Source organism: Lepidochelys kempii, chromosome 2, assembly GCF_965140285.1.
Source record: "Lepidochelys kempii isolate rLepKem1 chromosome 2, rLepKem1.hap1, whole genome shotgun sequence".
In the NCBI taxonomy this organism is placed as follows: Eukaryota; Metazoa; Chordata; order Testudines; family Cheloniidae; genus Lepidochelys; species Lepidochelys kempii.
This window is the reverse complement of record NC_136381.1, coordinates 100,090,988-100,104,693: the sequence shown is the minus strand read 5'-3', so window position 1 is coordinate 100,104,693 and position 13,706 is coordinate 100,090,988. Positions and strand designations below refer to the sequence as shown.

Below are 13,706 nucleotides of genomic sequence, written 5' to 3'. Positions count from 1 at the left end.
ATACATGCTCTTCTTCAAGGAATCCCCAGGGACATTGCTGACTGAATTTCTAAAGTTCCATACGTTGTTCTTATCACCTCTGGGAGGTTGTTTTAAAAACTTTTTTTATTGTTTTTACTTCCTCGATAACAGAACATGTGATTTGAATTGGGTGATTGTACTGAAGGACAGAAATGGAAAGGAACATGTAATGGAGCAGGTGGACATCTCTTTTAATGACACATCTGTTACTGTATTTTGGTATGGTACAAACTGGCCATGTTTAGACACCTTGTCAACTCTGGAATTATGTGGAGTGACACCATTGCTTCTTGATCAATGTAAAGTTCCCCCCAAGAATGGGTGAGTTTAAATTAAAGTATTTTCATACAATTAAATATTGTTGGAATAGTCTGTGTGGAAATTGCCTGACCTAAAACTGACCCAACCAGTGAATTATTTTGAGTCCTTCTACGGCCTATCCTAGGAAATCTATTTCTTGTTCTTCATGTCTCCAGAGAGAATAGAGAATTTAACAAAATTATATATTTATTTATTTATTATTACATTATTTTATGAACTGAGTAGGTGTGATATAGTGACTGGCCATGTACAATACAGAAAAATAAAGACACTTCCTGTCTTGGAAAACTGACAGTCTAAGCATAGGTATAAATAAGATAGAATGGTAAATCCAGACTCATGGAAAACTTGTAATTAAAAATCTGTGAGAACAATTCTTTGCCTCTATTTAATCATATATATTAATCTAAGATGTTTGTTACACAAATAAGAAAATGTTGTTAAAATATATTTTAACCTGAATTTTTTTTGTTTAAAACAAATGTGTGTATGTTTGGAAAACCTAAATGAATAAAAGGGAGATTTTAATAAATTCTTTAAAACATCCATGATAGGATTTCTTTGGTGTAAGTGGAAGGGTTTCAGAGTGTTAGGCAGTAATTTAAACGTTTGTGTGAGATGTGAAATTGCACACAACAGTATGGTAGTGCATAAGACCAGGAACACAAACGTGTTGATCTAGTGTCATTGTCCAGGAAGAGTGAGTGATGTATGTGGAGAAGAGAAAATTATATATATATATATATATTTAAATTCTTTGATGTTGTTGGTAACATGCCCATTGACTTTCTTTACCCTCAACAACCTCATGTATTTTTTAAAATTGCTGATCTAACTCTTTGTGATCTGTTAACTGAAATAGTTTACAAAGTAAATGTTCTTATGTCTGGAAAGAAGACTTTTTGAGCCTGTCCTACACAATCTGGTTTATTAGGGAAGGCGGTATGTTTGTACCTCTGGGAACTTCCACTTTTAGTTGATTAGCCATAGCCATTGAGAGGTGTTTGGCTATGATTAAAAGAAGACTTTATGCATATAAAAAGTAAAGTGTTTTTCTTCTTATTGGAAAATGTTGGCTTATTTTGGTTTCCCTGGGTAACTTACCAATCCTTGGCTGGAACTATATTAACAAGTATTCCAGTAACAAATCACAACGAATTAGACTTCTGATTTTTAAGAAAAAGTACATGTGATTGTGAAATTTGTTGTTTTTTCACAGGACAGTCCGTACCATCAAGTTCCCTAGGATTTTTTTAAAAATGGCTCCAGAGGCAATCCTGGCAATTACAGGCCAATAACCCTAACTTTAGTACTAAGCAAATTGTTTGAAACTGTAGTAAAGAACAGAATTACCGTACACACAGATGAATATGATATGCTGGGGAAGAATCAGTGTGACCTTAGTAAAGGGAAATCATGCCTCATAAATCTATTAGAATTCTTTGAGGGGGTCAACAAGCATATGGACAAGGGTGATCCCGTGGATATAATGTACTTGGATTTTCAGAAAGCCTTTGACAAGTTCCCTTACCAAAGGCTCTTAAGCAAAGTAAGCAGTCAAGGGACAATAGGGAAGGTTTCCTCTTGGATCAGCGACTGGTTAAAAGATAGGAAACAAAAGGTAGGAATAAATGGTAAGTTTTTATAGTGGAGAGAGGTAAACAGTGGTATATCCCAAAGATCTGTGCTAGGACCTGTGCTGTTCAACATATTTATAAATGATCTGAAAAAAGGGGAAAACAGTAAGGTGGCCAACTTTGCAGACAATACAAAATTACTCAAGATAGTTAAATCCCAGCAGTCTGTGAAGAGTTACAAAAGGATCTCACAAAACAGGGCAACAAAATGGAGGATGAAATTCAGTGTTGATAAATCGAAAGTAATGTACACTAGAAAACATAATCTCAACTTTACGTACAAAATGATGGGGTCTAAATTAGCTGTTAGCCCTCAAGAAAGACACCTTGCAGTCATGGATAGTTCTCTGAAAAAATCTGCTCAATGCTCAGCTGCAGTCAAAAAATCTAACAGAATATTAGGAATCATAAGGAAGGGGAGAAAAAATAAGGCAGAATATACCATATTGCCACTTTATAAATCCATGGTACATCCACACTTCGAATACTGCATTGCAGTTCTGGTCGACCCATGTCAAGAAAGATATATTAGAATTTGAAAAAAGTACAGAGAAAGGCAACAAAAATGATTAGTTACTACATGAGGAGAGACTAAAAAGACTCTGACTGTTCATCTTAGAAAAGAGACAGCTAAGAGGGGATATGATAGAGGTCTATAAAATCATGAATGTTGTGGAGAAAGTGAGTAAGGAAGTGTTATTTACCTCTTTCTGCTGTTTTGAACCTCTTTTTCTTTTTTTCCTTTCTTGCCATTTTAAAACGTTCTCTACTTTTCCTTTCCTGCAGTTTTAAAACTTTCTTTTTCCCTTTTTCTCACTATGCAATAATCCACTTTCTTTTGTAAATTACTGGAAAAGGGACTAATCTGTATTTACTAAACTTTATTTAAAATGCGTAAAAACCTGTTTTCTTCTGAAAATCATCTAATGTTAACATGTGTGAAAAAACACATAGAAGCAGTCCTAATGCACCCCATAAAAGAAAAACTAAAACATTATTTCAAAATGGCTGCCTGGGAAGTATTTTTTTCTTCCCTAGCTTCCTGGACATCACAGGAAGCTGTAAGTGGACCATGGCAGTAGGCAAGCTGGAAGTTGCAAAGGTGTGAGTAAGTTCACCTTTCTTCACCTACTGCTGTATTGGTAGATGAAGAAAGGTAATACTGCTACTATCAGGAAATCCAGGAACCATTTTGGATCTAATTAGGATTCTGAAGCTGTGAACTATTTTAGCAGAAGCTAGTTCTCCTCAATCGATAATACAGTCTCTTTGTTCCTACTACGTGTTCCTCCTAAATGTCTCATTTGCCAACAAGCATCCCTTCTTCCTTATTTGGATGAGTTGCTGCTTGTTCATTTTCATCCAGATCCTTGTTCTTGGTCACACACTGGGGGAGTTATTGCGCCTAAAGAATCTGAATTTCAGTAAAAGGACATGTAGTCTTATATCCTAAAAATTACACTTCTGAAGTTCTAGGAATGAAGAACTGAGTATTACAAGCATATTGATATGGTTGGGATGTGTTTGCAGCTGCAATTGCTTGCTGATAGCATCCTGCTTTTTTTTTTTAAAACAAACACACACACACACAAAAACATAGAAGCATGGGAAGAGTGACACTATGGATCTTTACAAGGGTCTTTGTGGAGAGTGAGCAATTGCCAAACAATATCTTGTGAAACTGATGGGAAGGATTGAACACACTATAGAGCCACTACTTACATTCCTGCAAACAGCCAACAATAGGCAATAGTCAGTGGTATTAAATATACATTCTACACCAATTTTTCATCCCAGATTGGTAAAAAAACCTGAAAAATACAACTGTATCGTAAATGACCTTTTGGTTCAAATTTCACTTGTTCTGAGAAAGCTTTACCTTCCTAAATTGCCTGCTTAATGTTGATGAATATTTCATGATTCCCTTTGCTATGGAAACATTTTCTTTATAATGACACATTTGTTAATAAAAGAACTCTCTGGGCATTTAAGAAATTTAGTGAGCATATCAGTTCCTCTTGTTGAACTGTACAGTGGATATGTAATACCAGCCTGTGATAGATTTTGGTAGACATCCTTATTGGAGATTCTCTTCCCACTAGGCTTTGCAGTCCTGCCGGTAAGCTGCTAGTTAGACTTTTTACTGCTTCTCATACTGCACAGTTTCAGAACAATTTGTTTTAGTGCCCAGGGAGAAAATGAAAAGTGGCTGAACTTTCATATTAATACGGGCACTCTTGTGTCTTTCTTTACTCTGCTATGTCTCTTCAAAGACCACGGCGACGTTCCTTAATTGCTGAGTTCAACCTTACTAACCTCACTAAAGTGACAACAATGATTGGTTCTGACATGCTTGTGCAACTTTTCCATCTGAACCCAGGACTCCTGGTGGGTCTCTGGAAGGTAAGACTACATTCAGCTACAGTATATTATTCATTATGGTAGCCTGGAAGGCACAGTTTCCTCCATCTTTCCTTTTTTTTCTTTTGTAAAGTTCAGACATATATATGCAGATAAAGAAGATGCATGCAAATTACTTCCATAGCCTAATAGGAATCCACAGTCAAGGCCCCCTGTACTATTTTGGAACACCTTCATTTATGCTTTAAAAATATAGATTTCTAATTATTTCAGTGTAACATTCATATGTGCATTGTACGGTTTATTTTCCTCTTCCAGTTTTTGATGTGCCAGGGATTTTTTTAATTGACATAGTATCACAGTTCAAGGGCAAGCTGCACCTGTGATCTTTCCCTAGACTTTCTGTGGGCACTCTTTCCAAGAGACAGGCCCTGATCTGCATTCTCCCAGAGTGCTACTCTGTGGTTCCCCCGACTTTAGACTGGATCACCAGGCTACATACAACACCACCTATTCTCACTGTACTGTCACAGTTACAGGGCATGAGCTGCCTTAGACTCCTTTACAGTCCTTTATGAGTGCTCTCCTCAGGTGACAGTGCTAATTATAAGGTAGAAAAATAAGATTAATGAATTGTTGCTGATACTGCAGAGAATCTTCCTGTATGGGTAGCTATCCAGTGGTGCTTCATGTGTTCTTGTGCTGGGACAATGTTTATGGTAGCATTCTATGTGACTAGTGGCCCACGTATAACTATTATTAAAATTGTACTAATGCGTTGTGGTAATCTTGCAGCAGCAAAAGAAGAAGCATTTATTTGTGGGCTTTAATGCACAATACTTCCAGGTGAGAAAGGTATTCATTGTAATTAACTTTTCAGAAAGGAAATGGAATTGCTTTTGTTACGGCAAGTCTTCATCATCATCAACTTATTGAGAGAAGCACTTTGGGCTCTGCCACTATGTAAGTACTGGTTTCTCTTTGCCTGTGGATGCTAGGGATGATCTTTTAAATAAAGCATTGAGTTTGAAAATTAAAATTGATTGGTGATCAAGAAAGTTCAGTAACAATTGTAGTTCCCCCTAACCAAGAATAAGAACTCTGTTGTGCACTGGAGTTGCAATAACTGGTTTACAAAATGGCGTGGAATAGGCCTGTGTTTTCCATGCTAAAATGTACTGTGGTGAAGTAATATATTAAAGAGACCCTGTAAACTTAATTACACATGTGTCTGAAACCTTTCACTGTAGCTGAAAGAAATTAGAAATTTTTCTGTATTTTTTTTCTTTTGTTTATTTTCGTCACTTTCTCCTGATGTGTGACAGACCCACAGGGAAGAGGGACATTTTAAAAAATAGGAAAATGTCATTGTAAATCCACAAAAAGTGGCAGGGTGATTTAATTTAGAACCTGAATCTACTTTTAAATCTTATTGAAAAAGTTATTATATTTCTAGTAGACAGTGTCCTTTAAATAGGTGTATATATAACACTGTATATTAATGCAATATATTCATGTGTGAGTTTTTCCTCACACATGTCAAAATAATGGTTACAATGATTACTATGTCAACTAGCCTTCCTGAGCAGCTCTTTTTTCTTCTTCTTCATACCCTTTCCTCCCAGGCTGAAGGAGCATTTTATCTGGTGTAGATATGATGTCTTTCTCTCCCCCCCTCCCAGCCCCCTTCATTAGGATTCATTTCACACACACAATATCTAATAACTTTCACTCCACTGGGACAGTCATTTATATGGGAAAAAATTTCCAATATGTTTAAGTGACTTAGTTTGTTAAGTGTAAGTGACTTAAGAGCCTGTCTCATTGACCTTCATTGGGACCTATGTCACTTAGGTGCTTCTGAAAATGTTACCCCACACCAGTGATTCAATACTCTGCTCCTTCCACTAGGGTTCAGGCACAGGGAGACTATTTCCCTGCCTGCTGTTAGAACAGCGGTTCTCAACCCGCGGAATGTGGGCCAATTAGAACACAGCTGCGGCCCAGATCAGCTGTGTGCTTGTCAAGGTTCCTTCCCCACTCTGAACTCTAGGGTATAGATGTGAGGACCTGCATGAAAACCCCCTAAGCTTATTTTTACCAGCTTAGGTTAAAACTTCCCCAAGGTACAAACTATTTTACCTTTTGCCCTTGTACTTTATCCCTGCCACCACCAAGCGTCTAACAGAGATATAACTGAGAAAGAGCCCGCTTGGAAATATCTTTCCCCCCAAAATCCTCCCCAAACCCTACACCCCCTTTCCTGGGGAAGGCTTGATAAAAATCCTCACCAATTTGCATAGGTGAACACAGACCCAAACCCTTGGATCTCAAGAACAATGAAAAAAGCAATCAGGTTCTTAAAAGAAGAATTTTAATAGAAGAAACAGTAAAAAGAATCACCTCTGTAAAATCAGGATGGTAAATACCTTACAGGGTAATCAGATTCAAAACATAGAGAATCCCTCTAGGCGAAACCTTAAGTTACAAAAAGACACAAAAACAGGAATCTACATTCCATTCAGCACAGCTTATTTTCTCAGCCATTTAAAGAAAACAGAATCTAACACATATCTAGCTAGATTACTTACTAAGTTCTAAGACTCCATTCCTGTTCTGACCCCGGCAAAAGCATCACACACACAGACAGAGAGAACCTTTGTTTCTCCCCTCTCCAGCTTTTGAAAGTATCTTGTCTCCCCATTGGTCATTTTGGCCAGGTGCCAGCGAGGTTATCCTAGCTTCTTAACCCTTTACAGGTGAAAGGGTTTTTCCTCTGGCCAGGAGGGATTTTAAAGGTTTTTACCCTTCCCTTTATATATATGACAGTGCTAAAGACTGCAGATGTGCCCCAGGTTCCCTGCTGCCTGGGGAGAGGGGTCCAGGCTGCCCCACCACCTAGTGTGTGGGGGTTGGTCTCCCAGACGGGGTCCAGGGCTCCCTGCTGGCCCCAGAGGGTCATGAACTCTGGGGTCCGGGGCAGCTTACTGGCCCCACTAGTTCCAGGATCCAGGGTAGCTGGCTTGCCCCGCAGGGTCCGGGGTCTGGGGCAGCTGCCTGGTCCTGCGAGCTCTGGGGGCTGGGGCAGCCACGTGGCAGGGGACTGGGGGGGTGGGCAGCTGGGGCAGCCACGTGGCTGCGGGTGGGGGGATGGGGCAGCCAGCTGGCCCCTGAGGTCCGGTGGTGGCGGCCCACTCATATGTGCCCACAATATGTAATATGTTGAGAACCACTGTGTTAGAGAAAAGCAGGTGGCCAGATGGATGTTAGATTCAGAGTTAATTTGCCCTTTTATACAATGCAGACAAGTCCATCTATTGAAATTTCACATGTACACACTTTAGGTGTATTTAGTGGTAAATTTAGTTAACTGCCTTTGACTAGTCTTTACAGCACATTAATAAACCTTGTAATGAATATGGTAAACTGTAGTGAAACTTAGAGATTCAGAAATTTTAGTAGGAAAGTAGAACACCTTGACTGCTAATTGTGTTTGCCCGTTTTTGAATCTTTTTAAAATGCTTCCTCTGCTGAAACCACTCAGCATTTCTTGCCATGCTAAATTGTTTTTTCCCCACCCGATTTCTCTTGATTTTATTTAAGACAATATATCCTGCCCCCTCATAAACCTCTACTGGATGATGTTGACCCAGAATATGGGCTGCATGGCTACCAACTACATATTGATATGCACAGCGGAGGACATACTTACATGTGTGGTACATTTCGCAATCTATTCTGCAGAAAAGGTAGAGTTAATGGAATTTAGATGTTCCTTTAAAAATGGTTTCTGGGTTCATTTCCCCCCATTTGTATTCAACTTCTTTCTGTTAAGGGAGAAAATAGAATAGGCTTTTAGGACAAACTAGTTTTTTTTTTCTTGCATTTTTGTTGTGGAATTATTTTGATGGCTACTGCTGGCAAATTGACAGTCTAGATATTATAATGTCGCTTTTTTTTAAAATGCAGGCTTCTGGATTAAAAATAAAACTGTTCTTTACGTTTCAAGGCTGAAATTAGGATAAAGCATCTTGGTAACAAACAAAGCATTTCCAAAAACAGAATTAATTTTATAACATATTAAACAAATGTAATAACCAAGACTTGACTTCAATGTGTTGTTTTTTTTTAATTGATTGCTCTTCTTCAATTACTTAAGTTTGCTTTGACTAGATGTGATTTTTAACAAAGCTTTATTGTTCAGATACAATGCAACTTAATAAGCATACTGTGATTCAGACAAAGTATAATTGTTTGGTTTGCTTCTCTAGATTGAGATACATATTGTTATGGCAATCAATACAAAGTTGTGAGAAATTGCATAAGTGTTTGTAAGTAATTTACAATAACATTTATTTACTTTATTTAGGCTTAGGTTTAGGCTTAACAATAAAGCATGCCCTTGCAAAAGCTCTGAGAGTTCTAATAATAATTAAACTTACAGTAATAACCACTCAGCAGCATTAAATAATAACATACAAGTAAATGCGGCCAGCTGGCAGCATTAAATAATTAAACTCAGATAACAATTTCCCCAGTCAACAAATAAAACCAGAAAATCCTTTTTTCTCCCCCATCCTTCCCTCCCCCTTCCCCCGCAAGCCCCTCTCAAATTACATGATGAAAAATATGCATTCCTTTTTATGTTGGATGTAGGAAGTAAGGAAACTTTTTTTAAATTTTAAAAATCATATATATGATTTTTAAAATCTATACCCTATGAACAAAATCTATACCCTATGAACAGTTGTTTTTTAAAAACTGAGGTAAGCAATTATTACTGTTTCATATTATTTTTCCAATAAATGGCTAATGCTGATGCTTTGTTACCAAATTTGCCCATTACTTTGGGGTACACTCATTTATTAGGGTTATTCTTCTGGGGGCTGGGGTTCTGTAATTCTGTCAATGTACTGCTTGTATCGCTTGTGTTCTCAGATGGAGCTCTACTTTCTGCAAGTTCCCTCCCGATGGAACTATTCTGCATGACCTAGGTTCCCCAGGGCTGGGTTCCTCTAGCCCCAGAATTGGACAGACGGACACACACACATATATTAACAGAGCGCGTTTGAGAGGAAGGGGTTAATCAGCACGCCCAAGCTGACCCTGTATAGGTCACTGGACTCAGCAGGCTGGGTCCAGCAGCACTTCTAAGCTGCCACCCTCATAGGCCCCTGGTCTCTGCACGTCCCTATCCCCACTTTCACATTACAATTGTTCTGGTAGTAACCCACTTGATGAGCAAACCCCCCAGGATTTTTGGGTGCTGCAGGGATCTTTAGCTTAGGTACAAGGAGCGTTGCTGCAGAGCAAATGGGGAAGCCAAAAAACACCACGGGGGATAGGGGGGGAGAGAAGAGGGAAAGAAGCAACCAGCTTAACCATGCAAGTTATTTATTGCCAGGTAATAATCATACACGGGGAGCCAAACAAACAAAACAGTTATAATATTAAATCTAACTTAAATTTGATTATAAAAGTCAGGTTTAGAAAACTGATCACACAAGTCAGGGTCAGAAGGCTATATCTAGAGAGAGAGAGAGAGAGATGGGTTCTCACCATTCCGTGAAGCCCGAATCTCAACTGCCTGGCCCAGATGTTGTGCAGATATCCGTCAGCTGCTATGGTTGTTGTGTCTCCTGCTTTCCTTATCTGGAAGGCAAAAAATCTTACACTTGTCTACATAGTATCTCTGCTTGTCCTGAGCTTCTGGGCAGTAAGAATTTTTCTAGTCTACCTATATACTGAGGCTTGAAAAACCCACTCATCACCTAGAGCAGATGGAAATATTGCTTGCACAAGTGTGGGTGGGGTTGGGTAGCCTTTATTTCCTTCTGTTGGGAGGAGGAGGGAGGTACAGGACAAAGCAGCAGAAGTACCACTGATTCTTCTGAGGAGTGGAGGTGGTATGGGCAACAAAGTGAGGGGGAGCCACTGTATTCCTCCTTGGAGGGGAATGAGGAGCAGATCATGAATTCTGTGAACTACAGGAGGGATGAGGAAGCAGTAAGTGGGGTGGCCCAAGGGTTTTCTGCACACTCAGGAGGAGACGGGGAAGTAGCCATGAAAAGGGTGGGGAGGAGATTGCATAATTGTTTAGATTTGGACACATGGAATCTATTTTAAGGGGAGAGAGAGAATTTTGATGTATTGGGAATGGGAATATGTCTGGATTTGGAGATGTGCCTTTTGTGGTCAATGACCGCAGCATCAGCACAGGGATTTCTAGCCAGGCTGTACACATCTAAAATGCTAACAGTTCTATAAATCTGTGCGTGTGTCTTGGGGTCTCCATAATGAAGGAAGAAGTGCAAAAGATAGATCTGAATGATTAATGAATTGATTTATTCATGAATGATGAGTTCATTTTTTAAAAGCATAAATTCTCAGTGGCTGTTATTTGCATTGGATGATTCAACTGGTGTTAGTGAAAAGGTCAGAGAAATGTTCAGAGCTCTACAGAGTCCTGTAAATTAAAAGAGAGCTCCTGAGTCCTTGGAATTTAAGTGCATTGTTTATAGCCAGAACTGCCCTCCCTCAGGAGGCGAGGGTAAAAGTATTTTGGGTAAGATCCAAACTCATGCTGACTTGGTAATGTGGCTGACCCTTTGGGGTCAGAAGAACATTTTGTATATGTGAGCAGAGTTTTTTAAATATCTTCTCACTGTACTGGACCTAGGTGCTGACTGGGGTCTAGAGAACTGGAATGAAATAAAGGCGGCTGTGTGATTTCTTTTTGTTTGCTTCTTGATAACCAGTGTGGGGGATCAGAAGCGCAGTTTGTGACTGGTTGGGGAGTTTAACTTCAGTGTTACTCACCAGTCCTGGGAGTATCTGCCTCCCTTTTGCAGCCTGCCCTAACCTTGGCATTTCCAGTGACGACTGCCCCAGGCACCCCGGGTCACATATATATTTTGGGAATCCTTGCTATGATGTGTTATATAATGAAAAAATTTTCATTTAGGTTAAAAATTTTGCTGCTTTTTAAAAACATCATACATTAAGCCAGGCTGAAGGTAACTTATCTAAGGATTTTACTTCGTTTCTCTAAATCTGAAAGGTCAAATTCCAAACCTAGGTAATATAAATCCAATACAACAGAGTTTAGGTTAGGATAAATACCTACCATTAGCATAGAGAGAACATTAAGAATTTCCATTTGAAGCTAAGCTTTTGCAAATGGGACTTTAAAAAACAAAACTGGTTAATAAGCGTTTTCCCCAAAGAAATGATATTCACTTATCCACAAGTCATAAATTTTATCTGCCGTCTCTCTCAATGGGTCATTTATATAGCTGATGGTCCTTAATGGGCCATCAAGCAGGCTAGGCAGTGCTGATGCCAAACTGTCTGGGGGTGTCACCCAAAAGCATAGCACAAGTTTGAAATATAGACATACATACGTATCTATAACTGATAATACAAAAAGAAAAGGAGTACTTGTGGCACCTTAGAGACTAACCAATTTATTTGAGCATGAGCTTTCGTGAGCTACAGCTCACTTCATCAGATGTATATGATCATCAGATGATGAAGTGAGCTGTAGCTCACGAAAGCTCATGCTCAAATAAATTGGTTAGTCTCTAAGGTGCCACAAGTACTCCTTTTCTTTTTGCGAATACAGACTAAAACGGCTGTTACTCTGAAACCTGATAATACAAAGGGGATACAAACAGAAAAAATAGATTATCCTGTCTGGCAAATTATAACATTTTTTGCAGATACCTCACATGGCATATCTGGCATAACTCATTACAGTTTTACAATATTAATATTCATAATATTCTCAAGTGTCCCTCAGATTCCATGCAGCGTCACAGTATAGACCAAAAATTTCAGGTGGTTTCTAAAGGTAAGCAGCTAATTTTGTATTATTGCACCTAGCTTTCGGCACCAAAGTTTAAAATTTTTGGCCATTGTACATAAGGAATTGGTATTTTATTTTGTTCTATAGTAGAACTAGAGTATAGTTTGTTAAAATAGTATGTAATAATACTTTGTCACTTTAATTTAAATTGTTTTCAATGAAGGCTCTCAAAGCACTTTACAAACATTTGTAAATGGAGGGAGAGAACTTCCCCTCTCTGTCTCTCACTGCTCTATTTCTGCATACCATATGCGTCTCACTGAGGATTTTGTTGGCATAAAGTTTTAGATGTGAGCTAATACAAATATGCATTTTGGTAGCTTGCCAGACAGTCATGCAGTACATCAAATCAGTTTGTTTTCAACTTTGTTGCAATGTGGGGGGAAAGAGAGAGCAGCATTGTTTTAAAAAAAAACCCAGAATTTAAAATTTTATTAAAGCTAACATTAAAAAATTATATAATACATAGGCTGAGAAATGTGTCTGTACCTCTGGATATAGTGCTTAGATTATCCACAGATACAAAGTTTGGTTTTAAAAGTTGTATGATACACATAGTACATAGGTTTCAGAGTAGCAGCTGTGTTAGTCTGTATCAGCAAAAAGAACCACCTTTTGTGTCAGCGTGGGTGACTCCAACCCTGTATTCGTAAGCGATTGAGATCATCTATGGAAGGCTAGACCTGGTGTTTCCTTTTCCTTCATCAGTATGGTAAAAAACTCCAATGACACTCCCTCCTCCCTTCTTGCTCATGGTGATTTATCAGTCTTAGTATCTCTGCTTCAAGGAGACCTAGTTACTTATGAAGAAGTTCACTTATCTTATGAAGTGATAGTTTGTCCTTGTCAGATATCTATGGATTATTAAGATGAACACCAAAATATAATCAGGCCTCAGAATATTCCATGTCCATTAGAAAGAAACTCTTCATATTTGGGGAGAAAAAACCAACAGGAATTCTTTCCCTCTTGGTTAGCAAAAAGTTGTACCAGATCCAATATAAAGGCTATATTTAATTGTACATAATTAAAACAATATATTTTAATGGTTGTACTAACCAATGAAAATGAATCTTTCTTTGGAAAAATAACAGGACAAGCAAGAAACATAAATCATTTATTTAAATCAAAGTTTTCCACTTGCTGATATAAATAAATGCACCCTGGAATCGATATTGGTTCAGCATGATAGCTTGCATCAAACAAAGTGGACAAAAGAGTGATAATGAAGCACCGCTTCTCTTCTCCTTCTCTGATGTTAAGCCTGATGTTTTTGTAGGGATTGTAACATTTAATTTGGGACTCTTTTTTTTTGCATTCTTTTTAACTTTACTGGGTTGGCGTCAGATTTCAGTATTTGAATAAAATGAAAATCCTAACCCCTCCCCATCACCTCAGAAAATAAACTAATCCTTTGCATCTTTGAGACATGCTGGCTTGAATTTTTCAGCTGGTTGGGTATGAAGAATTATTGGCTCTTGAGGAAAGTATCCCATTAA

At 38.4% G+C, this 13,706-nt stretch overlaps 1 protein-coding gene across 2 annotated transcripts in view; it reads left to right on the top strand.

The window, feature by feature from the left end:
- The window catches only part of FBXO15 (F-box protein 15), a 53,200-nt gene that overhangs the window by 25,206 nt on the left and 14,288 nt on the right, over positions 1-13,706 (top strand). For both annotated transcript variants that reach the window (XM_073331757.2, XM_078851587.1), the window contains exons 5-8: positions 133-342; positions 4,253-4,382; positions 5,221-5,303; positions 7,944-8,089. In XM_073331757.2, the coding sequence (XP_073187858.1) occupies positions 133-342; positions 4,253-4,382; positions 5,221-5,303; positions 7,944-8,089 (569 nt within the window). The remainder of the gene's footprint in view (positions 1-132; positions 343-4,252; positions 4,383-5,220; positions 5,304-7,943; positions 8,090-13,706) is intronic.